A 26,383-nucleotide genomic window follows, 5' to 3' on the forward strand; every position below is an offset into this window, starting at 1 on the left:
TCAAGAGCTGAAATTGAAACATTACATAATAATCCAGCCTGAAAAAAGTTACAGCTCATATCAACCTGTTTAAGGTTATATTATAAAAAACTATTATCTTGTGTTGTTATTTCATCATGGAAATGGAGCCTAACACTATGGCTGACCACGTAAAAAGTTTGTCTGATAGGGTTGACCTTTTATCTAACTCATTCAGAGAATTACAACTGGAGAACCAGGCCCTAAAAGCCTGTCTTAGGGAAACATTATCTGCCAAATCACCTGCTACTGATCAGTCTCCTGAACCAGCTGTTTCAACTCCAGAAAGGTTCTCTGGTAATAGGGCTCAGTTTAGGGAATTCAGAAATTCATGTTTACTCATGTTTCAACTGAAACCCAAGACTTACGCCACAGAAAGAATCAGAGTACTAACTGTGATCTCATATCTAAGAGGTGAACCAAGGGCATGGGCAGATGCTTTTTTTGAATCCGAAGATCCTATCCTGGGATCCCTAGAAGCATTTTTTTTCTGAGATGTCTACACTGTATGAGGATCCATATAAACAGATATCTTCAGAAAATAATTTGAGAGCTTTAAAACAGTCAAAAAACCCAGTTGAAACTTACATTACACAATTTAAGATCTATGCAAGAGATGCTATGTGGAATGAGATTTCTCTCAAAAATCAATTTCGTTTAGGTTTAAGTGAGGAACTTAAAGACGAAATCTCCCGTATAGGAATACCTGACAATTTGGAGGAATTCTATACAGTTGCTATCTCTATTGATCGGCGTCTTAGAGAGAGACGTAGTGAAACAATTGGTATTGCAAAGAGGCCTTCTATCCCACCTACCACTTCTACAAAGGACTTACCACAACCCATGGAGATAGGGTTTATAAAGGGCCCTCTATCTGCTCAGGAAAAACCCAGAAGGAAGACATTGAACCTATGCCTATACTGTGCATCACCCAAACATGAGGTAAAAGACTGCCCCCAATTGGCAAAACAGAAAATAGGTAAGATAAAAAACCATCAACATAATTTCTTTTCTAACCTCGTTTCTGCCACATACCTCACTATTCCTGTCAATTTACAGTGGGATTCCTGCAAGATCCAGACGACAGCGTTAATTGACACCGGATCCTGTGGAAACTTCGTTGACATGAATTTTGTGTTTAAAAATAAAATACCTATAATTTCAAAGCAAACACCTGTCTCTGTTAAAGTTATTGACGGTAGCATACTTTCAAGTGGGCCACTTACTCACCAGACAATTCCCTTGACTTTACACTTAGAGAACCATAAAACTGACATGATATCATTTGATGTTATATCTTCCCCCATGTTCAAGGTTATCCTAGGAATAAATTGGTTAAGGGCTCATAAACCACATATAGATTGGGCTCACCTAACCATATCTTTCCCCAAGGAAATAGATAAAAAACAAATGACAGACAGCTCTATCCTCCTCAGTGTGATTAATAGTGAACAACTTATTCCTCAACATTATCAGGAATTTAGAGATGTATTTGATAAGACCGAAGCAGAAAGTCTTCCACCACATAGGGCATACGATTGCCCCATAGATCTCCTTCCTGGGGTGTCCATACCCTTTGGACACTTATATCCACTGTCTAAACCCGAATTAGAGCACCTAAAGGTGTACATTGACGATAACCTTAAAAAGGGGTTCATAAGACCCAGTACCTCCCCCGCTGGTGCGGGAATATTTTTTGTGACCAATAAGGACGGTACACTCAGGCCTATAATAGACTATAGGGAGCTAAACAAGCGCACAAGGAAAAACAGATATCCCCTTCCATTAATCCCGGAATTAATGGAAAGATTACGAGGTTCCTCGTACTTCACAAAGTTGGATCTCAGAGGAGCCTATAATCTGATAAGAATAAGAGCTGGGGACGAATGGCTTACAGCATTTAGGACTAGATATGGTCTTTATGAGTATACTGTAATGCCATTCGGACTGTGTAACGCCCCAGCTACATTTCAATGTTTCATAAATGACATCTTCAGGGATATACTTGACGTGTACGTTATAGTCTATTTAGATGACATTCTAATTTACTCTTCTGATTTGACCCAACACAGAAGTCATGTCAAGGAAGTTTTACTCAGGTTAAGACAAAATAAATTATACGCTAAGCCTGAAAAATGCATATTTGAAGCAAAAAACATAACCTTCTTAGGTTATAACATCACTGAGCAAGGTATTTCTATGGATAACAAAAAGATTAGTGCTATACTAGACTGGCCAACTCCTTCCTCCAGGAAGGACGTACAGCGTTTCCTTGGATTCTCTAACTTTTATAGGAAGTTTATTCCTGGATTCGCTGCTATTTGCAAACCTCTCACGGATCTCACTAAACAACATCTTAAATTCTCATGGACACTCCAAGCTCAAGAGGCGTTCGACTTCTTAAAACAAAAGTTTTCCTCGGAACCTTTCCTGAGGTATCCTGATCTATCTCACCAGTTTGTTTTGGAGGTTGATGCCTCGGATTATGCTATTGGAGCAATCCTTTCACAAAGGCCCTCTTGTAAGGAATCTCTCCATCCCGTTGCATACTATTCCAGAGTCCTCCAACCGGCAGAGAGGAATTATCCAGTGGGAGAAAAGGAGTTATTGGCCATTAAATGTTCATTTGATCACTGGCGACATCTCCTGGAGGGTGCAGAACATCCAATAATCATATTTACCGACCACAAGAACTTGCAATACCTTCAAACTAATAAGACACTCTCCTCAAGACAATTGAGATGGAGCCTCTATTTTTCTAGATTTCGCTTTACCATCTGTTACAGGCCAGGTGATAAAAATGGAAAAGCTGATGCCCTCTCTCGAATGCCCATCAATCTAAATCCAGATTATCCACCTACTACTGTTGTTCCACAAGAGTGTTTCGTTGGGTTAACTACATCTCAGATCAAAGCGGATCAGAATCTCAGCACTGATATTAACCTAGACGATCTCACATTACACACCGATGGTTTGTATTACAGGCAGAACAAACTATTCATACCTGTTAACCTTCGCCAATCTTTATTAAAGCAAGTACACGACTCACCCTTAGCAGGACATAGGGGTGTGGTAAAAACCATGGAACTTCTCACTCGATTCTACTGGTGGCCAAGACTCAGACAATCCGTACGTAGCTATATATCCAACTGTGATACATGTGCCACCTCTAAACATGCGAAACAGCGACCCTTTGGGTTCCTACAACCAGTACCAGTACCAGATAAACCCTGGGAGAAAGTTTCCATGGACTTTATTGTAGATCTTCCTAGATCCAACAGATTTAACCATCTTTGTCATCACGGACCTCTTCTCCAAAATGGCTCATTTTGTTCCGACAACTGCTTTACCTACCTCTAAAATCACTGCTGATCTATTCCTTAAAGAAATCATTCGCTTACATGGTATCCCAAAGGTTGTGATAAGCGATCGTGGGTCACAGTTTACATCCAGATTTTGGAAGAATCTCTGCAAATCACTTCATATGGAACAGTCCCTCACGACTTCTTTCCACCCACAGTCAAATGGACTAACTGAAAGAGTGAACCAAAGCATTGAACAGTTCTTACGCTGTTATTGCTCTCAAGAACAGCATACCTGGGCTGATTATATCCATTTAGCGGAATTTTCTTATAACAACCATGTGAATTCCTCAACTCAGTTCACTCCTTTCTTTATAAATTATGGCTTACATCCCCGAGCAGACTTTTTACCCAGGATCGACACACCTTGCCCTCAGGTAAATGATACAGTGAATGACATCTCCCGAATTTTCTCCTCAGTAAAGAAGCACATTCTTGATTCCCAAACCACTCAAAGTAATTACTGCAACTTGAGGCACAGACCTGGACCAACCTACACAGTTGGTCAACGTGTTTGGTTGTCCACTAAGAATTTAAAATTGCACTACCCATCTAAAAAACTTGGACGTACTTTCATTGGCCCGTTCCTTATTTCCTCAATCTCGAATCCTCTCACCGTTACCTTGGATCTTCCACCGTCACTTAAGGTACACCCGACTTTTCATATTTCTCTGGTGAAACCTTGTAATTCGGATGTACCCCTGCTCTCTCATCTTCCGGGTGTTTCAGCACCAACTGACCAGGAGGAATTCCAGGTGCATAGTATTTTAGACTCCCGACTTGATCATGGACAGTTGTTTTACCTTGTCTGTTGGCTGGGTTTTGGTCAGGAAGAGGACTCATGGGAACCTGTCTCAAATCTTTCTGCGCCCCGGCTGATCTCTTAGTTCCATCGGAGGCATCCGGACAGACCTCGTCCTTGAAACCTCGCTGTGGTTTCCTTGGGGGGGGGGACTATGTAAGGAATACCGTTTCTCTCATACTGTCCCTTTAAGAACACTCCTCCTCTTCACTATAAATTAGCATAACTTGCATAGTTAGTTGCTGGATTATTGAAGCAGACTACTCTACTAGAAGCTTCGTTACTACTAGCCATCTAACTTGGATATCCCCACTGACATAATTAGCAAACTTATACCTTTTCCTTCAAGCACAGTTTGTTCCTGTCAGCTCCTGCTCCCACACCTTGGGACACAGACGCCGGAGCTGCGGTTACGTCATCAGCTACCGCCCGCTCCTGTCAGCAGCGTCTCCCTTCCCCTGAGAAGCGGTTGATGCGGTTTGCCGTTAAGTGTTACTTACCTGCTCCAACAAACCTCCGGTAACACTAACTGTTTCCATCTCCACCTAAGGAAGGTATGAACTTTGTATTCCATAACTTGAGCCACTAATAACCATTCTGAACTCCTAGCATTCCGGAGTACAGCGGGTTAATCTCTGGCAATACTAATTCATTTTGTTAACTTAGGAAACTCCTATTTCGGGTTAGCATTGTGAAACATCACATCATTTATTTCTAAATAAAATACTTAGTTACTAATTTCCAAGTACCAAACTGACACATCTTGTAAACTTATCAAGAGCTGAAATTGAAACATTACATTGCTGCCACTAAATAAAGTTATTAACCCCTATCCCGCCGCTCCTGGACCCCGCCGCAACCTAAATAAAGTTATTAACCCCTATCCTGCCGCTCCCAGACCCCGCCACAACTAAATAAAGTTATTAACCCCTATTCCGCCACTCCCAGACCCCGCAGCAACTAAATAAAGTTATTAACCCCTATCCCACCGCTCCAGGACCCAACCGCAACTAAATAAATGTATTAACCCCTTAACCCCTGGTTTCCCACATCACTACCACTTACTAAACCTATTAACCCCTAAACTGCCAGCCCCCCACATCGCCATAAACTAAACTATTAACCCCTTAACCTAACAACCCGCTAACTTTACATTAAAATTACATCCCTATCTTATAATACTTTTAAACTTACCTTTAGAATTAAATTAAACTATATTAAACTAACGATTATACTAAAATTACATTAAACTACCAATTAAATTAACTATATTACATATTTAAAAACCTAACCCTACTCAAATTATTTAAATCTACAATTAAAACTTACTAAATTATAAAAAATAAAAAACACTAAGTTACAAACCCCCCCCACTAAGTTACAAAAAATAAAAAACCACAGTATCAAAAATAAAAAAGAATTACACCTAATCTAATAGCACTATCAAAATAACCCCCCCAAAAAAATAAAAAACCCCTAGCCTACAATAAACTACCAATGGCCCTTAAAGGGGCATTGCCCCAAAGAAATCGACTCTTTTACCTTTAAAAATAAATACAACCCCCCCAACAGTAAAACCCACTACCCACACAACCAACCCCCCACAAATAAAAACCCTATCTAAAAAACCTAAGCTCCCCATTGCCCTGAAAAGGGCATTTGTATGGGCATTGCCCTTAAAAGGGCATTTAGCTCTTTTACTGCCCAGACCCTACTCTAAAAATAAAACCCCCTCAAAAAAACCTTAAATAAATCTAACACTAACCCCCGACGATCCACTTACAGTTCTTGAAGTTCTGCTTGAAGGATCCATCCAGCCAGCAAGAAGTCTTTATCCGGACGGCCTCTTCCATCTTCATCCATCCAGCGAGTAGCGGGTCCATCCTGAAGACATCCGGCGCGGAGCGGGTCCATCCTGAAGACATCCGACGAGGAGCTCCTCTTCAATACGGTCTCCGCCGTAAACAGGATCTTAAATGCAAGTGACGTCATCCAAGATGGCATCCCTTGCATTCCTATTGCCTGATTGGAACAGCCAATAGGATGAGAGCTGCTCAAATCCTATTTGCTGATTGGAACAGCCAATCGGATTTTATCAGCTCTAATCCTACGGAGACCGTATTGAAGAGGAGCTCCTCGTCGGATGTCTTCAGGATGGACCTGCTCCACGCCGGATGTCTTCACGATGGCACGCTCCTCGCTGGATGGATGAAAATAGAAGATGCCGCATGGATGAAGACTTCGCCGGCTGGATGAAGATGGAAGAGGCCGTCCGGATGAAGACTTCTTTCCGGCTGGATGGATCCTGCAAGCGGAATTTCAAGAATTGTAAGTGGGTTTAGTGTTAGGTTTATTTAAGGTTTTTTTTGGGTGGGTTTTATTTTTAGAGTAGGGTCTGGGCAGTAAAAGAGCTAAATGCCCTTTTAAGGGCAATTCCCATACAAATGCCCTTTTCAGGGCAATGGGGAGCTTAGTTTTTTTAGATAGGGTTTTTATTTGGGGGGGTTGGTTGTGTGTGTGGTGGGTTTTACTGTTGGGTGGTGTATTTATTTTTACAGGTAAAAGAGCTGATTTCTTTGGGGCAATGCCCCTCAAAAGGCCCTTTTAAAGGCCATTGGTAGTTTATTGTAGGCTAGGGTTTTTTTTATTTGGGGGGGGGGGGGCTTTTTTATTTGGATAGGTCTATTAGATTAGGTGTAATTCTTTTTTTATTTTTGATACTGTGGTTTTTTATTTTTTGTAACTTAGTGTTTTTTTTTGTAATTTAGTAATTTTTAATTGTAGATTTAAATAATTTGAGTATGGTTAGGTTTTTAAATATGTAATATAGTTAATTTAATTGGTAGTTTAATGTATTTTTAGTATAATAGTTAGGGTAGGTTAATTAATAGTTTAATATAGTTTAATTTAATTGTAGGATAATAGTTAGGGTAGGTTAATTAATAGTTTAATATAGTTTAATTTAATTCTAAAGGTAAGTTTAAATTTATTATACGATAGGGTTGTTGTAATTTTAATGTAAAGTTAGTGGGTTGTTAGGTTAAGGGGTTAATAGCTTAATTTAGTTTATGGCGATGTGGGGGGGCTGGCGGTTTAGGGGTTAATAGGTTTAGTAAGTGGTAGTGATGTGGGAGGCCAGGGATTTAGGGGTTAATACATTTATTTAGTTGCGGTGGGGTCCGGGAGCGGCGGGATAGGGGTTAATAAATGTATTAAAGTTGTGGGGGGGTCCGGGAGCGGCGGGATAGAAGTTAATAACTTTATTAAAGTTTCAGCGGGGTCCGGGGGCAGCGGGATAGGGGTTAATAACTTTATTTAGTTGTGGCGGGGTCCAGGAGCGGCGGGATAGGGGTTAATAAATTTATTAAAGTTGCGGCCGGGTCCAGGAGTGGCGGGATAGTGGTTAAACATTTTAGTATAGTGGCAGTGTTTAGTGACAGGGTATAAATAAAGTTTGGTAAAAAGCCGAATAGCAGCAAGATCGATGACTGCTAGTTAACAACAGTCCGCTGCTCATCGCCCCGTACATGGTGCCCGGCTTTTTGCCGGCTTTTTTAATAAATATGGAGAGCATATTCAGGTCCGCGGCCGCAATGTTAGGCGATGATAGGCGAGCGTATTGGTGCTGTCCAATGCAAGAAAGTTGACGGCTTGATAGATAGGCCCCCATGACTTTATGACCTTTTTCATGTTTTTAAGTCTTCATGCAAAGTGTGATTTAATGGATGTACTTCAAAAATATTTTTACACAACCAAATGTTTATGTTGGACTTTGTTGGCCATGACATCTGTGTGGAACCCTTTTATGTATTTTACCTTTACAAATGGCACAATTAACTCAAAATATAATTCCCTGTAAAATAGTTGATTAATAACAACATTTCAGTATCAAGTATTTTTCCTGTTTTTGCTGAAATGTTTTTGCTTTAAAGTGTTTGCTTGTCTGACACTTGTTAGAGAGGCTGGAAGTCAAATTCTGCAATCTAAGTATGTTGCCACATGCTGTTTAATTGCCTGAATCATCTGCATACTACACAGTGAATGCTTAGAGCAGTGCACAATCTCATTTGTAGCATAGCCATAATTGGCTGCAATCAAGGGAGATGAGATATGTAGCAAGCTTTGCTAATTTTCAGCAGTGGAACAAGCACAATTTTTACAGCAAAAGCAAACAAACTAAATTGTGTACATTGAAATGTTGTGTTATTTTTTATTAACAGAGAATTTTATGGGAAATGCAGTTTTAAATTTAATGGCCCTAAATTTAAGGGGTCAAAGATTTTCACTCAAAAATTGAAGAGCTGTATTTTGAAGGGTTGTGCATTTCAAATTCGGCTATAATGTTCTTGTGATTAAAATGTATGGATGTTTGCCATATCTGTGAGTTAACTGACACAAGCACTAGAGAAGTCCTCAGCAGACAGGAAAAACATTAAAGTACATTGCATCACAAAGTGACAGTACAGAAAGCTATTAATAGATAACATGAAGAATCAGAAGCAGGAGATGAGAATTTCATTTTCAGATCACATATAATAATTCAGCAAATTAATACTGTAATAGTTATTTTTTTATTACATTCTTCTTCTGTTTATGACTTAGAGCCTGATGACCAAATACCCACCAGCATGGAGAGAAATCTCGCCAAATCTTAAAGGGCTTTTTTTGAACATTATTTTGCATATATGAGTAAACTGTCAATCATCACCCCCCCCATGCAAAGGTTAAATATATAGTTCCTAATATTTTCCAAAGAATGTGCTCATATTAATGATTCTATGATTGTAGCTTATATCTATGATAACAGAGGCAATATGATATTAATGTATAATATTTATGTATGACAGGGCACTGATTTTGGCAACTAAAGCGACAGTTTATATCTCAGCAATTGATGATGCAGAAACTGCAAGAAATGTTGAACCCCGGTAAGTTATGTTTAACCCCTTAATGACCAGACCATTTTTCAATTTTCTTTCCCTTAAGGACAAGGGCTATTTTTACATTTCTGCAGTGTTTGTGTTTTAGCTGTAATTTTCCTCTTACTCATTTACTGTACCCACACATATTATATACCGTTTTTCTCGCCATTAAATTGACTTTCTAAAGATACCATTATTTTCATCATATCTTATAATTTACTATAAAAAAAATTATAAAATTTGAGGAAAAAATTGAAAACAAACACTTTTTCTAACTTTGACCCCCAAAATCTGTTACACATCTACAACCACCAAAAAACACCCATCCTAAATAGTTTCTAAATTTTGTCCTGAGTTTAGAAATACCCAATGTTTACATGTTCTTTGCTTTTTTTGCAAGTTATAGGCCAATAAATACAAGTAGCACTTTGCTATTTCCAAACCACTTTTTTTCAAAATTAGCGCTAGTTACATTGGAACACTGATATCTTTCAGGAATCCCTGAATACCCCTTTACATGTATATATTTCTTTTTAGAAGACATCCCAAAGTATTGATCTAGGCTGATTTTGGTATATTTCATGCCACCATTTCACCGCCAAATACGATCAAATAAAAAAAAAAATTCACTTTTTCACAAATTTTGTCACAAACTTTAGGTTTCCCACTGAAATTATTTACAAACAGCTTCTGCAATTATGGCACAAATGGCTGTAAATGCTTCTCTGGGATCCCCTTTGTTCAGAAATAGCAGACTTATATGGCTTTGGGGTTGCTTTTTGGCAATTAGAATGCCGCTAAATGCCGCTGCGCACCACACATGTTTATGCCCAGCAGTGAAGGGGTTAATTAGGGAGCTTGTAGGGTTAATTTTAGCTTTAGTGTAGTAGACAACACCAAGTATTGATCTAGGCCCATTTTGGTATATTTCATGCCACCATTTCACCGCCACATGTGAGCAAATAAAAAAAAACGTTAAATTTTTCACAATTTTTAGGTTTCTCACTGAAATTATTTACAAACAGCTTGTGCAATCATAGTACAGATGGTTGTAAATTCTTCTCTGGGATCTCCTTTGTTCAGAAATAGCAGACATATGACTTTGGCATTGCTTTTTGGTAATTAGAAGGGCGCTAAATGCTGCTACGCACCACACATGAATTATGCCCAGTAGTGAAGGAGTTAATTAAGTAGCTTGTAGGGTTAATTTTAGCTTTAGTGTAGAGATCAGCCTCCCACCTGACATATCCCGCTCCTTGATCCCTCCCAAACGACTCTTCCCTCCCCCGCCCCACAATTGTCCCCGCTATCTTAAGTACTGGCAGAAAGTCTTTTTTTATTTATTTAAAAAAAAAATATTTATTCAGCTGTTATGGACACCTGCCTTAGCCCCCAACCTCCCTGATCCCCCCCTAAACAGTTCTCTAACCCTCCCCCACTACCCAATTGCTGCCATCTTGGGTACTGGTAGCTGTCCGCCAGTACCCAGTTTGCCCCCAAAAACATTGTATTTTTGTTTTTTCCTTTAACCACGCTTTTTCTGTATTATAGCAGCCCCCCTCAATACCCCCATCCCACTCCCAGATCCTTTTATATTTAACTTATATTTAACTTTTTTTCCCCTTTCCCTCTGATGATCTCATTGGTGTCAGTGGCTAATGCGCGTGCCCGCCCTCGCACACACGCGCACCCCCCCCTGCAGGACCCCCCCACACGCTCCCGGCACCCGGCATGCACATTGCACTTACAGGAACTGGATGCCGGGTAGCGATGGGCCGCCCACCCGCCTCCCTGCTAAGCTCCCACCCACCAACGAAGGCACAATCGCTACCGGTGCAGAGAGGGCCACAGAGTGTCTCTCTCTGCATCGGAGGCTTGTAAAAAGGTATTGCAGGATGCCTCCATATCGAGGCATCACTGCAATACCCTGAGAGCTGCTGGAAGCGATCAAAATTGCTTCCAGCACTCTGTTAGACAAATGACGTACCAGTTATATCTATTGTCATTAACTGTTAATGACAACTGACGTACCAGGTACGTCATGCAAAAACTAAGGGGTTAATTGGGAAAGTAAATTTATTTCATCTTAAATTATACAGAAATGGAGAACTCAGTCCCATAACTATTTCTGTTTCCTAGAATTGATAGAATTGACCTTGAACTCAGCTGGTTAGTTTGAGGGAAACTATTATTACCTCAAGCTAACAATTGATGGGGAATATTTTTTTGTGTGTGTGATCTATGTTCAAAAACCTAATAAAAAGAAAAGAGCATGTGATATGATACTCACTGCCAAATCATGGGCCAGGTTGCACCAGAGCCTACATATTTTCATTTTAATCCTCTGAGTGCTAAAGACGGCTGTGAGCCGTCGCAAATTTTCCCAGTCAGGTGATCGGGCCTGTATAGTGACAGGCATCACTGGGGCTTCACGTTTTGCGCGGTGACGTCAGACGCAATGACATGATGACGTCACCGCACAACTTTATTGAAAATTTACAATGGACAGTATAGGGAAATGGGGCATGCTGATTAGAAGCTTGTATCTCAGGCATCTATGCAGCTACAGACCCCCTGTAAAAAAATAAAAAACCCTCAAATCCAGCTTAGCACCCAGGTGGGATATTGCTTAGCATTCTTTAAATTGTATGCTTTACATTGTATGCTTTACATCAACCACCACCATTTGCAGATAAAAAAACATATTAAAGCCATACAATAACAGGATCAAAATATACGTTTTCCAACTATAAATGTAGAGTCCCTTAAAACAACCACTGAGCACTTGAGTGCAATACAGCAGGCTACAGAGATACTGTTGGACTGTTCTCTGTGAAAGGAAAGAGAGTTGTCCAACCACAAAAGACTCTGAGTACTTAGTGCTATACAGCACACTCAGTAGATATTTATTTCTGTAGCTGTTTTATTAGGAAAACACAATGCATAGGAGGGATTCCTTCCAATAGGCAAACACAAGAGAACTATTACCGCACTTCACCCGCTTTGGGAACTCCGACTGTGAGGATTCACCATGGATACCGCTCCACGTTAGACAATAGAGTGCACATGATTTCTCTTTTTTACATGAGCATCCGATCACTCCCATTGAGCTGGACTTGTGGGACAAGTTGCCTCAATTAACTCCAAAAGTGTTTCATCTACAGTACAGCACATAGGGGACCCTGTTTTAAAACCAGTAAACAACCACTTATACACGTTGCTTCAATATGACGGTTGCAACTCAATAGCCAGCATGATGCGTTTTGCCCCTCCCACTTGAGGGCTGGCCTGGGGCTTAATCAGGTAATCCTTGCTATTGTCCTTATGCTACTTATAGCGTTCCACCCTTATTTTTTACGTCCATTCTCATAATTAAAGGCACCGTCATTTAAATATACAACCTTTTCCACATTAGTTTCTGCATGTTATATGATCATGGCATTTGCATTTCAATCATTCACAAGGTGATAACATAGGATCTGACACTATCAGTAATATAAACCATAGTGTAAACATTACTATGTTACAACTACATCCTGTTGCAATTGATTGCATAATTCAAAAGAAACAAATTATTCAACAATGTGTTACAGATAAACTATGCTACACTTTATCATTAAATACATTTCACAGGAAACTGGCAAATTCCATTTGGTCATTAAGCTATTTGGTTTTAACATATTTCCGTGTTACATACATCTGGTTTCATGCTTTAAAAGCAATCTATTTATATTTCCTCCCCTTCTCTTGGGGTGCAAACGTTTAATAACTATGACCTGTAAATGTTCATAATTAGAACTATGAATTCCCAAACAAATTTGGGCAACTGGACTATCCATAACCTTATGCTTTATGTCATCTCTCTGTTCTTTAATCCTCTAGTTTCAACTTAAGCCTAGTTTTACCAACATACTACTTTGTGCACAAACAATTCAGAAGATATAGCACTCCTGATTTGTTGCAGGTTATCCACTGCCTGATTTTAAAAGTATGTTTAGAATTTGTGCTAAAAGTTTTTGTTCTACTGACATGCCTGCAATAAGTGCAATTGCCACAAGGGTGACATCCTACTCTTTCTTGTCTAGCTTCCAGCCAATTTCGAGTTATTGCCTCTTGTTTAAATTCACTATGAACAAGATGGCCCTTAAAGGGACAGTCAACACCAGAATTTTTGTTTGTTGTTTTAAAAGATTGATAACCCCTTTATTACCCATTCCCCAGTTTTGCATAACTTACACTGATATATTAATATACTTTTTTCCTCTGTAATAACCTTGTAGCTAAGCCTCTGCAAACTGCCCCCTTATTTCAGTTCTTTTGACAGATTTGCATTTTAGCCAATCAGTGCTCACTACTCGGGAAAATTCACATGCATGAGCTCTATGTTATCTATATGAAACACATGAACTAACGCCCTCTAGTGGTGATAAACTGTCAAAATGCATTTAGATTAGAGGTGGTCTTCAAGGTCTAAGAAATTAGCATATGAACCTCCTAGGTTTAGCTTTTAACTAAGAATACCAAGAGAACAAAGCAAAATTGGTGATAAAAGAAAATTGGAAAGTTGTTTAAAATTACATGCCCTATTTGAATCATGAAAGTTATTTTGTACTTGACTGTCCCTTTAAGGTTTGGAGCCCTCCTAGCTGTCCAAAATCCTATTCACAGAGTTATCAGAGAGCAGAATTGGCCTTTTTTTTTTTTTTTTTTTGCAAAATTATTTTAATTGTCTCCCAATGGCAGTTGTACTTCATTATTAATCTAATGAGGTTATCACCTTGCTTTTCAGCAGATCTAATGTGGAAACGTTTTTATATTTAAATGACTGTCCCTTTAAATTTGAGAATGGCCCGTAAAAAATGTGAACAGCCTTTAAGGGTGTAACGCTATAAGTAGCATACGGATGATAGGAAGTATTAACTAATGAAGTCCCAGGTCAGCCCTCAAGTGGAAGGGGCAAAACACGCCATACTGGCTCTGAGTTTTGACCATCATGTGGAAGGAACGTGTATAAGTGTTTTTTTACCAGTTTTACAACAGGATGTGCTATGTGCTGTACTGTGGTGGAAAACACTTTTGGAGTAAATGGGAGTGACTGAGATGCTCTTGTAAAAAGAAATATCTATTTAAAAATAAATATATGAAGAACATTGGAATGTGAAATATTCATAATGGTTGCGACATCGGAAGTCCTGAAGTTAGCACACATTGGCTTTCTTTCAAAGGCATACATTTTACTTTCAACTTAATAACCCGCACCATTAAAAGTTTACTTCTGGCGGTGTTTGCCACAAATGAAGTGCTAAATAGCGTGTCACTTGTAATTTGGCCCCAAATGTTAGGGTGCGTGAGAGGTAAAATAAACACATTTCAAAATATAAAATATAATAGATACATAGAATGGAGTCTTCTGCCTAACCAACTTAAATTTTTTTATAATTTTTCACTTTTTTCCCCCCTCAGATTTGGTCACCCTACTTTATACACATTTAAGAAAATGTTTTTTATGTGTATAGATTGAAAACAGCTATTTTGTAATGTATGTTAGATATATATAGAACAACCTATTTTAATAAATTCAATATTGTCATATATGGGATAAATGCAGGTATAGGAAATCCTTTGGATTTTAAGCCAAGTATTTAATGGGGTAGCTCATAGCAACACTTAAAGGGATAGTGTACTGTAAAATTGGTTTCCCCTTAATGTGCTTCCAATGACTCATTATACCAGCTGCAGAGTTTAAAATGTATGGGAAATTTCTCCTTTGGATATATTTTTGTATATGAAAAGCTGTTGCTGCTAAATGAAACTGCAACCCAATTAAATGGTCTGAGCTTGTACTGAGAGCAGAACTAGTTAGCTTATCTGTTATTTAAACAGATCCTTCTCTTTATGAATTTGTGTTTGAGTAAAAGGTGATAAATAAGATAACAATGGAAATTAACATTTTAGTACCTCTCTGTCAGCCCCCAACTGGAAGCATGATTTCATGTAAACCTTCTTGTTTACATGTTTTGTTTTTTCTTTTTAACCAGAACTTAAGTTCAGAAATGTTCAGAATTGAGAAAATAAAGGTAAAGGAGCTATGTGTAAACCATTTAATACACTCCAGTAGGGAACATATTAAAGGGAGAAAATATTAGAGTATACAACCCCTTTAAAGATTTAAATGTATATTATTTGCTATAGTATTTTTTTCTTTCTTACAGAGCTACAGCTAAAAGCATTATGTCTGTATACTTTGTGTACAGCAACGGCACAGCTATAACACCAGATGAGCTGAGCAGGTGAGTAACTTTGTTTTGCAGCTAAAAGGAATATACTAGTGCTGCCATGTTTTGCTACATGTATCTGGGTTTATTACTACAGCATTTTATATGGGCTTGTGTTATTACAACAGAGGATTTGTATCACTGTTTGTTACTACAGCTCTGTAATGATATTAGTTCAAAAATAGTACAATGGAGTGAAATAAAAGCACTTAATAGTTTACAAGAAAAATGCTTTAACCACTTACTGCCTAAATACCTGTGTATGACCTTGCCTGATTACAGGTACCTATAGTATACTGCTGCAAGTATAACCTCTTAATGCCTAGATACCTGTGTATGATCTTGCCTGATAACAGGTACCTATTGTATACTCCTTCAAATATAACCTCTTACTGCCTAGATACCTGTGTATGACCTTGCCTGATTACAGGTACCTATTGTATACTGCTGCAAGTATAACCTCTTACTGCCTAAATACCTGTGTATGATCTTGCCTGATAACAGGTACCTATTGTATACTGCTGCAAGTATAACCTCTTACTGCCTAAATACCTGTGTATGACCTTGCCTGATTACAGGTACCTATTGTACACTGCTGCAAGTATAACCTCTTACTGCCTAGATACCTGTGTATGATCTTGCCTGATAACAGGTACCTATTGTATACTCCTTCAAATATAACCTCTTACTGCCTAGATACCTGTGTATGACCTTGCCTGATTACAGGTACCTATAGTATACTGCTGCAAGTATAACCTCTTACTGCCTAAATACCTGTGTATGATCTTGCCTGATAACAGGTACCTATTGTATACTCCTTCAAATATAACCTCTTACTGCCTAGATACCTGTGTATGATCTTGCCTGATAACAGGTACCTATTGTATACTCCTTCAAATATAACCTCTTACTGCCTAGATACCTGTGTATGACCTTGCCTGATTACAGGTACCTATTGTATACTGCTGCAAGTATAACCTCTTACTGCCTAAATACCTGTGTATGATCTTGCCTGATAACAGGTACCTATTGTATACTCCTTCAAATATAACCTCTTACTGCCTAGATACCTGTGTATGACCTTGCCTGATTACAGGTACCTATTGTATACTGCTGCAAGTATAACCTCTTACTGCCTAAATACCTGTGTATGATCTTGCCTGATAACAGGTACCTATTGTATACTGCTGCAAGTATAACCTCTTACTGCCTAAATACCTGTGTATGACCTTGCCTGATTACAGGTACCTATTGTACACTGCTACAAGTATAACCTCTTACTGCCTAGATACCTGTGTATGATCTTGCCTGATAACAGGTACCTATTGTACACTGCTACAAGTATAACCTCTTACTGCCTACATACCTGTGTATGATCTTGCCTGATAACAGGTACCTATTGTACACTGCTACAAGTATAACCTCTTACTGCCTAGATACCTGTGTATGATCTTGCCTGATAACAGGTACCTATTGTATACTGCTACAAGTATAACCTATTACTGCCTAAATACCTGTGTTTGATCCTGTCTGATTATAGGTCTATTGTATCATACTGCGGGTTTAATTATTCTGTTGACTGGACATTTTTAAGACCCAACCTATCTACCAGGGCATGCTTACTGAAATCCCTTACAATGAACTTATTGATTTCAAACATATTTGGTTACATTATTATGGTTTGTGTTTATGAGTCACAGTGGTAGTTTTTATAGTCTGTAGAGGCCAATGATGTCAATTTAATCAAGAGAATAAATATTTATTCTTTTCATTTTCCTATTATAATTTAATAATATTTTTAGTAGTATTGCTTATCCACATAGGATAGGCTTCTAGTTGTAAAAGGTAGTGTGATTAATTTTATTATTAATTAACATGCTTTTCCAAATAATTTGGCATCACTAAGCCTTTAGTGAATATGAGCAACAAATATTTGTACATCCACTGAGTTGCTTTGTGATTGGATATTTTTCAGCAAACATACAGCCAGTAACATTATGGGTAGATATATTATGCAGCGGATGCTGTATTCTACCCCAATAGTTTCAGGTATGCCTGAAATGTAAGTTAAGACCGCTGCTCCTTAATTTCTCAGAAACCTTTTAGGTGGCGGAATGAAATCCTCCCGATCCGATACGATCGGGATGATTGACAGCCCCTGCTATTGGTCGATTGGCCGCCGGTGAGCAGGGGGTGGTATTGCACAAGCATTTCACTAGAAATGCTTGTGCAATGATAAATGCCGACAGCGTATGCGGCATTTAGCGAGGTCGAACGGACATGATTCGCTACAGCAAATCATGTCCGCTTGACCCATTTTAAATATATCCCTAAGTGTTGTGGAGACCCCTATAAGGTAATTATATAATTACATGGTTCAGTATCAAGAAACAAATAAGCAATAGATGGGCTGAAGGAACTCATTGGAGAGACAGTAGAGAAATCTGTAGACAGGCCAGGGGTCAGTACCAGGACAGCCATCCAAAACCAGGCATCAGAGCAGAAGTATTAAACAGAAACTTTAGCTAGAAGACCGTTTCCAAGGTCTTTAGCTAATAATCAGCCCATAGGTAAAGTCTCTTAGTAAGGAGGTCTGACAGGTTGTGTAAGCCAACAACTTTGCCACGGTTAGGACCATGAAAAAAGGGCAGGAACACTTTACTCTTCATGAGAAATAATTAAGAACTGAATGGGAGTCTGAGATGACCTTTTAACACCTCCCATTCAGTTTTGGCACCAGAAAAAAAGCCAGGGCAACTTCTGATACAAAACACTAAAGTTAGATCACTCACTTCCAGTAATGGCATCCAGAAGGCAGATTGACTTTCAGAGAGCTGGCTAATCCAACACTGACTTAAAACAGCCCCTGGCTCTCCACTTTTAGTATGCTCGCTGGCTCTGATCCTCAAAGCAGTGTGGTTCCCAGCATGTTGCACAGCACAACATCGGTTAAGTATAGCACGGTCCTGCTGTGCCTTGGAGCATGACAACCTCACAGCAAAGGGAGACTATTAAGCAGAAAAGCTTTTTTTTTATAGAAATAGGCCCTCTCTCTTAGAATTTGCATGGCACACACCTTTGTTTACACTCACTGATGAAGCGGAATCAATATTGCATGAGTAACAGTAGAACTGGATTTTATTAAATGTCCATGTTACTGACCAAGTGGTCAATCTGTATATTTGATATATCAAAGTTGAAATTAAAAACTTTTGCTCCAGAACATGTTGTACACACCTTAGAGACAGCAATCTAATAACTTGTTTTCCTGCAAAAAGGTAATGTAATTGCATTTGTGTTACAGGATAATTCAGAGTAACCAAGAAGCACTCACTGAATTAGTAGGTCTTGGTCTGTATATTATTGTGAGTATTTCCAATTTGTTTTCTTTTTTTACTTTTATTCTTTCCATTATGATTTTGCAGAGTTATTGCAATGAAACTACATTTTTAGATTAACATGGGAAATAGATGTGAGATTGAAACATGAGGAAAGCCTAAGCATATTTACAGACATAGAGGCATATTTATTAAATGTCTGTCGGACCTGATCCGACAGTGCGGATCAGGTCTGACAGACATCGCTGAATGCGGAGAGCAATACGCTCTCGGTATTCAGCATTGCACCAGCAGCTCTTGTGAGCTGCTAGTGCAACGCCGCCCCCTGCAGACTCGCGGCCAATCGGTCGTCAGCAGGGGGTTGTCAATAAACCCGATCATACTCGATCGGGTTGAATTCCGGCGATTCCTGTCTGCCTGCTCAGAGCAGGCGGACAGGGTTATGAAGCAGCAGTCTTTGTGATCGCTGCTTCATAACTGCTGTTTCTGGCGAGTCTGAATACTCGCCAGAAACACGGACCCACAAGCTCCATTTGGAGCTTGATAGATAGGCCCCATGTGGTAGATTTATCATACCCCAGACTGACATGATTCGCTATAGCGAATCATGACGCCCTGCATCGCTAAATACCGACAGCGTACGCTGTCAGCATTTAACATTGCACAAGCATTTCTGGTTAAATGCTTGTGCAATGCCACCCCCTGCACATTCACAGCCAATCGGCTGCTAGTAGGTGGTGTCAATCATCTCGATCTTATCTGATTGTATCTTAAGATGAGCCATAAGGCTCGCACGGAATAATCCGCATCCGCTGCTTAGTAAATCAGCCCCTTAGAGCTAGTTGGCTTATTACAGATGTCCAGGGCTGGCACATAAATCCCGGGTTAAATTACATATGAAAGTAAATCTAAGTGATATATACTGGAATTGAGATTTCATCAAGTTACATATGAGAATAAAATTGCAGCAAACAGTAAAAAATTTGACTTTTTTCCTAGTAGATTTTTCCTTCTAGGACAGTATCTTTTAACTACCGACTATCAAAGTATATTGATATACTGTATTTCTACCCCTGTTTTAGCACTTCTATTCTTGTGCTCATATTATCATAGTCCAAAGCTATTTTTTATTGCTAAAGCATTGGTCTAGGGTAGATACTGTGGTTGCACTAAATCCTTCACATAAAATACTTTTATTGGGGTGTGCAGTAAAATTCATATTCAATGCCACTGTAGCTCTAAGCCTTGGGTGTGCTAAGCCAGCGGTGTGCAAGTAGTAGAGTCTATCATGCAATTCTGTTATATATTGTTAATAATAATGGTTTACTTAAACTCTTAAAAAGTGCTACATTTTACAGTGGTATTTTATATAGTGCTTGAGGGCAACGCTTAACTCACCACTTGCAATATGATATTATTGAGTGCCATAATAGCGCTCCCTACACAATCCATTAAAAGTATAGGGTGCTCTGAAAAAGTTTTGGCCGTGTTAAGATACTTTTGAATAAATATTTACCCTTAAATTTTTATGTCAGATTGTGCTTAAAAAATATTTTGGTGAAAACCTTTTGAATTATAACACATGATTTGACCAGAGAGCTGCCCCATTTATGGATTATATGGACTCTTATGTATAGTTGTCTTAGGGTTTTTTGCAACAGTTTTATTTCTTTTATTAATATTGTTTATATACACAGGTAGTAGAAAGCGCCCCCTTTGGGTTTGGATGTACGTTTGTACACCACTCTCTATTTTATAACAAATGAAAAGACTGAAGCAAAGTGTCTTCAAAATTCCTTACCAAATGCAATACACTAAGGGCTAGATTACACGTGGCATGACATGCTATTGTTAGTGTGAGTCGTGATAACCAATATCACGCCCACGTTAACTTGTGTGCATATTACAAGATGAAAGTAAGTGTGTTCTCTCAAGGGCAAACAAATTGGAGATATACATATATATATATATATATATATATATACACTTATAAACGCATATTTACACATATATATGTTTATATATATTTATACATATATAATTATATACATTCAAACATCACATACAGTAGTAGAAAATGTTATTTGTATTTTTAAATATATATTCCTGTATGTATATATCTAAAAATATTAGGACAATAAGAAAAATAGCAATTAGACTAGGATAAGAAAAGTTCCAAGATCCACTTGTGTGCTGCGTATAGGTATATAGCTATACCTGTATATATATATATATAGATATATAGGTATATATATATATATGTTTAAAATAATCATATATATATTATATATACAGAATATATATATATATATATATATATATACTTAAACATTTTCTTCTTTATGAAGAACAGTGGAATGAAAAATATTCATAACTACCTTCCGGTTTAGCACTGTAGATCTAACACGATGTTGCTTTAGCATGCGAGTGATAATTGTTTTTTTAACAGCACGCTCCATTAAAGTCGAAGGGGCCGATTTATCATGCCCCGTATGCACCTGTTTCCATGCAAGTCTTCTAGCTCGCTGGAAACAGAAATTAAGAAGCAGCGGTCTTAACACCGCTGCTCCTTAACTTGTCCGCCTCCTGTGAGGCGGCGGTCAGCAATCTGCCCGATCGGATACGATTGGGTTGATTGACATCCCCTACTAGCGGCATTTATCGATGTGCGGCGGACATGATAAATCGACCCCTAGGGGGTAGATTTCCGAAGTCCTTGTGTGCAAACAATTTAGAGTAAACTTGTAATAAATTAACCCATCCATGTTAAACGTTTACTTCCAGCTGTGTTTGCATGGGAACTAAATAGCGCTCCACTTGTAATCTAGCCCTAAATGTAGTATTTTTAATCAGATATAATTATGCGTAGCAATGAACTAGGTAATACCTTAACGGAAGCTAAAAACAAAACATTTTTGTCAGAAATTCATTATTGATCCATAAAATAAGAGATAAATTACTAGAGCAGATTTAATAGTGTCACACAATTACGAGATAATCCAAAATTAAACAAGGATTTAACACAAAATAGCTTAAGCAAACTGCAGTTATAATTGCTTGAAATGGTAATTGTTGGTTGTAAAGAGCTGAGAGACAAGAATAATAATAAAAAAAAGATAATTAAGGAAGCTGGAAGATCACAATTTTTTTAAACGGAGACAAAATGCTATCAAGTGTTCTGATATACTACAGTAAAGTTCTACTCTATGAAAAAGCATTACTGGGCTAAAAAGCTGCACCCAGGTGGTAAATCGCCATAGAACAGGCTAACAATGGTATTGAGCCAGTTGTTCGTTCCTGTGAGTGCACTTCTCTCTGTATGTATTTAGTCTCCCTATGGGAAAAAGGGGAAACCAGACGTAGACTCCTTGCTCGTTGTACTTAGAGGAATATAGCTACACCTCACTGACGAGGTCCAATGAAGGCCGAAACGATCGTCTGGGGTTGCTGTGTTCCTTATTTACAGAGGAATTGCCTCGTATTTTGGCGCTGGACTGACCCTAATAGGCGGGATCAGACTGATATACTACAGTAAAGTTCTACTCTGTGAAAAGCATTACTGGGCTAAAAAGCTGTACTCAGGTGGTAAATCGCCATGGAACAGGCTAACAATAGTATTGAGCCAGTTGTTCATTCCTGTGAGTGCACTTCTCTCTGTATTTATTTAGTCTCCCTATGGGATAAAGGGGAAACAAGACGTGGACTCCTTGCTTAGTGTGCTTAAAGGAATATGGCTACACCTCACTGACGAGGCCCAATGAAGGCTGAAACGATTGTCTGGGGTTGCTGCATTCCTTATTCAGAGAGGAATTGCCTGGTATTTCGGTGCTGGACTGACCGTAATAGGCGGGATAAGACTGATATACTACAGGAAAGTTCTACTCTGTGAAAAGCATTAGTGGGCTAAAAAGCTGCGCCCAGGTTGTAAATCGCCATAGAACAGGCTAACAATGTTATTGAGCCAGTTGTTCGTTCCTGTGAGTGTGCTTCTCTCTGTATGTGTTTATATGTATGTATATATATATATATATATATATATATATATATGTTTATAAGTGACTTTAAGGGATGTGAAAAAACGCGTCTGGTAACAGGCCTTTTATCTAAATGGATTGATAGGGTGTCAAATTTTAAAGCCTAATAAAACATGCACTACATCCCAATGACAGAGATAAATGATTTGATATCTCTTGAGTTATATGTGTTTGTTTTCTTTTGTCTCATGTCTAGGGTGGTTATAAACCAACAGATTCTACGAAAGATGATGTGCTATATGGAGTGATTGCAGGTTTGGCTGGTGTCATCATTCTTATTCTTCTGATCTTGATCATATCTCTGGTCTGTATGAGAAAGAGGTAAAGTACTTGATTTCATATTAATATATTATTAGTTAGTTAAACATTATTGTGATATTGCTATATTAAGGGGTATCAAAATTTGTGACATTTGGCCATATTAGATTTGTTTTATGAGCTAGGTAAATAATTTTAGAAATTAATCTAAGTTAAATTATATACTTGATTTAGCAAGATAAGCGCCACAAACTTACAGACACAGATACACATACAGACATTGCAGAAAGATGGCAATGAAACACATTGGGCTGGTTACCAAGTGGAGCACTACATTTTTTCACTCCCACAAACGGAAAAATGTGGCCATTTGTGGGAGTGCAATAATTAACCAGTCATTACAAGTGGCTGGATATCGCTATTGCAACCTCGCGGTAGCAATTAGCACTCCGAAAATTAACCAGAGATAAGATCTCTGGTTAATTTTCTAAAAGTGCCCCAAATGCCCTCAAAATAGAGGGCATTGTAGTTTTTTTTATAACCCCCCCCCCCCCTGCTCTTGACAGTTTTGGAGCTTTAAAGTTGGTGGAAGTGGGGTGTTAGAAAAAAAAACGGTGATGTCCCTTTATATTGCGGTCTACGGGAACTGTGTGTTCCCATAGACCGCAATGTAAATATATATGTTTATGATTATATACATATATATTTATGTGTTAATATGTGTATATACACATATAAATATATATATATTCATATACAGTACATATTTATTAAAAGATGCTGCCCATTGCTGCGCTACATACCTAATTCGCTGCACCTATGGAAGAGGGCTCTCGTAAGCGAGCTCGCATTCGCATTGCGATTAGCTTGTAATACCAGCACACATTATCATGCTCTGGTATTACAAAGTGGAGCACTAAAATCGCTTGCATGCAGCCAATATTTACCGGTCCACTTGTAATCTGTCCCACTGTTTTTCAAACGGGTTATAGCACTAAGGTCATATCTGCAGTAATCTAATTTGATAATAAATGTATGTTATCCTGATCTGTTTTATTTTGTTGTGAATCTAAAACTGACAGTTCACATTCAGGTATCAATATTAGGTAGCAGCAGCCGCGCCACAATCTTGTGCTTCATCAGTCATTTAATTAAGGGTAATCAATAAAAGTAGCTAAATCAATTTACCAACTGTGTTACAAATAGGGTCAATAAGCAGCTATTAAACTCTTTTATTTGGGGCAACTCAGATTAGATGGACCATCATTAAGACCAGTTGCTATCTCTTTTTACTTTAAAGTTGCTTATCTTCAGGAAGCCATTAAATAAATAAACCTATAGCTGTAACATCCCCTAACAATTTAACTGTAACTATAGGCAGGGCTTGACATTTCCGCTAGTCCCAGACAAGTAAGAATCTGTAACGGACAAGTAAGATATTTGACTTTTTCCTATCTTTAATTCTCTGAGAATGGAGTAGTCCAAATAGGGTTAATAGCAAAATGTTAAAGTTACGGAAAGAGTTAATGCAGTAATGGGTTAAAGAGTAGAGGGTTTGTTATGAGTTTACACGCAAAATAATACAAATTACAAATAATAATGCTTTTTGAGTCATCTAGAGTTGTTTATGACTAGGACTGATAACAAACAAATGCCGTTGTTTATGAACATGTATAAATGAATATGTTTATTCAACCATATTTGTTGTCTCAGTCACAAGAGGAAGCTGCGAGCTGTTAAAGCTCTGAAGATGGCAAAGAATGTGTCTACCGAAATAGTGCAGGGAGGAGGGCCCATACCTGGAACCAACAAGTTTAACTCAGATGGGTGAGTACTGTGCATAAGATATTGCTATGGCCTATGCCATTAGTGCATGTGTAATAACAATAACAAATAATAAAAATGCTGCAAGCCTTAACCCCTTAGTGACCAGACCATTTTCAATTTTCTTACCGTTAAGGACTAGGGCTATTTTTACATTTCTGCTGTGTTTGTGTTTAGCTGTAATTTTCCTCTTACTCATTTACTGTACCCACACATATATACTGTTTTTCTCGCCATTAAATTTACTTTCTAAACCGCTTCGGCGGAAAATCCGGGCGACTCTTAGCAACACTTGTGAAAGCAAAATCAGTCAAGAAAGACATTGATGACTTGAAATATGAGGGTAGGGTTTTTAGGACCCCTTTAGAGATAGCCAGCTGTTTGGCAGATTATTTCTCTAATCTTTATAAAAAACAACAACCAAACTCTCCAAGCTCCTTCCATGCTTTCTGGTAATCACTTACACTCCCACACCTCACCCAGGATCAGATAAACACTCTCAATGCCCCAATAGCGCTGGACGAAATCCAGCATACCATTAAATCTTTATCACTGGGAAAGGTGGCAGGCCCAGATGGACTCCCTATTGAGATCTATTGCCTACTGTTGCCCCAGGTCTCCCTAATCCTAAACCAATTATTTAATGACATGTTTACTCGACAGGGACAACCATCTAGATCATTCACAACGGCTCACATTACTCTGATCCCTAAACCAGGGAAAAATCACACACTTCCTGAGGCATACCACCCCATATCTTTATTAAACACAGACTACAAAATATTGATGAAGATCCTGGCCAATCGGTTAAAGGGGATTCTCCCCTCACTGATTCACACCGATTCACACTGATCAATCAGGTTTTGTCCAAGGCAGATCTTCTGTAGTTAATCTGAGAAGAGTATTACATGCTCTCAATCACTTTTGGAATAAACCATATGCAAAAGTCACAAATGGGGATCAGGAGGCCTTCCTGCTGTCTTTGGACGCAGAGAAGGCCTTTGACAGAGTTGAATGGCCCCATCTTTTTAATACCCTTCAGCACTTTAATTTCAAGGGCCCTTTTCTGGATTTTATCCATAAACTTTACTTCTCTCCCATTGCAAGTATCTTGGTCAATGGCCTCCATTCTCCAAACTTTACTCTTGAGAGGGGCACGCGTCAAAGATGCCCACTATCCCCCTTATTATTTGATTTGGCTTTGAAGCCACTTGCTTTGAAACTAAAGCAGATATTTCCGGGAATAGCCATAGGGAACAGTACTCTACACATGTCCTTATATGCGGATGACATGCTCCTTTTTGTGAATAACCCATCACGATATATCCCTAGAATTATTGATACATTACAATCCTTTGGAGACTTCTCAGGATATAGAATTAATATGGCCAAGTCCGAGATACTGTGGCTTACGGACCATAACTCGGACACCGCTGATTATCCCTTCACTATACAGCCTAACACCCTTACATACTTGGGTATCATCATTCACAGAAACCCACAAAAACTATATGACCTCAATATCACCAAGCAGTGTCAGCAGTTGCAAC

General features: G+C 38.6%; 1 protein-coding gene across 1 annotated transcript in view; it reads left to right on the forward strand.

Annotated features, from left to right (window-relative positions):
• Positions 1-25,720, forward strand: part of CDHR2 (cadherin related family member 2) — a 254,823-nt gene extending 229,103 nt beyond the window's left edge. The window contains exons 25-30 of the mRNA XM_053719262.1: positions 9,030-9,110; positions 15,317-15,394; positions 18,684-18,744; positions 22,948-23,072; positions 24,723-24,836; positions 25,606-25,720. Coding sequence (XP_053575237.1) covers positions 9,030-9,110; positions 15,317-15,394; positions 18,684-18,744; positions 22,948-23,072; positions 24,723-24,836; positions 25,606-25,720 — 574 coding nt within the window. The remainder of the gene's footprint in view (positions 1-9,029; positions 9,111-15,316; positions 15,395-18,683; positions 18,745-22,947; positions 23,073-24,722; positions 24,837-25,605) is intronic.
• The last annotated feature ends 663 nt before the right edge of the window (positions 25,721-26,383 follow it).

Source organism: Bombina bombina, chromosome 6 (assembly GCF_027579735.1).
Source record: "Bombina bombina isolate aBomBom1 chromosome 6, aBomBom1.pri, whole genome shotgun sequence".
Classification (NCBI taxonomy): domain Eukaryota; kingdom Metazoa; phylum Chordata; class Amphibia; order Anura; family Bombinatoridae; genus Bombina; species Bombina bombina.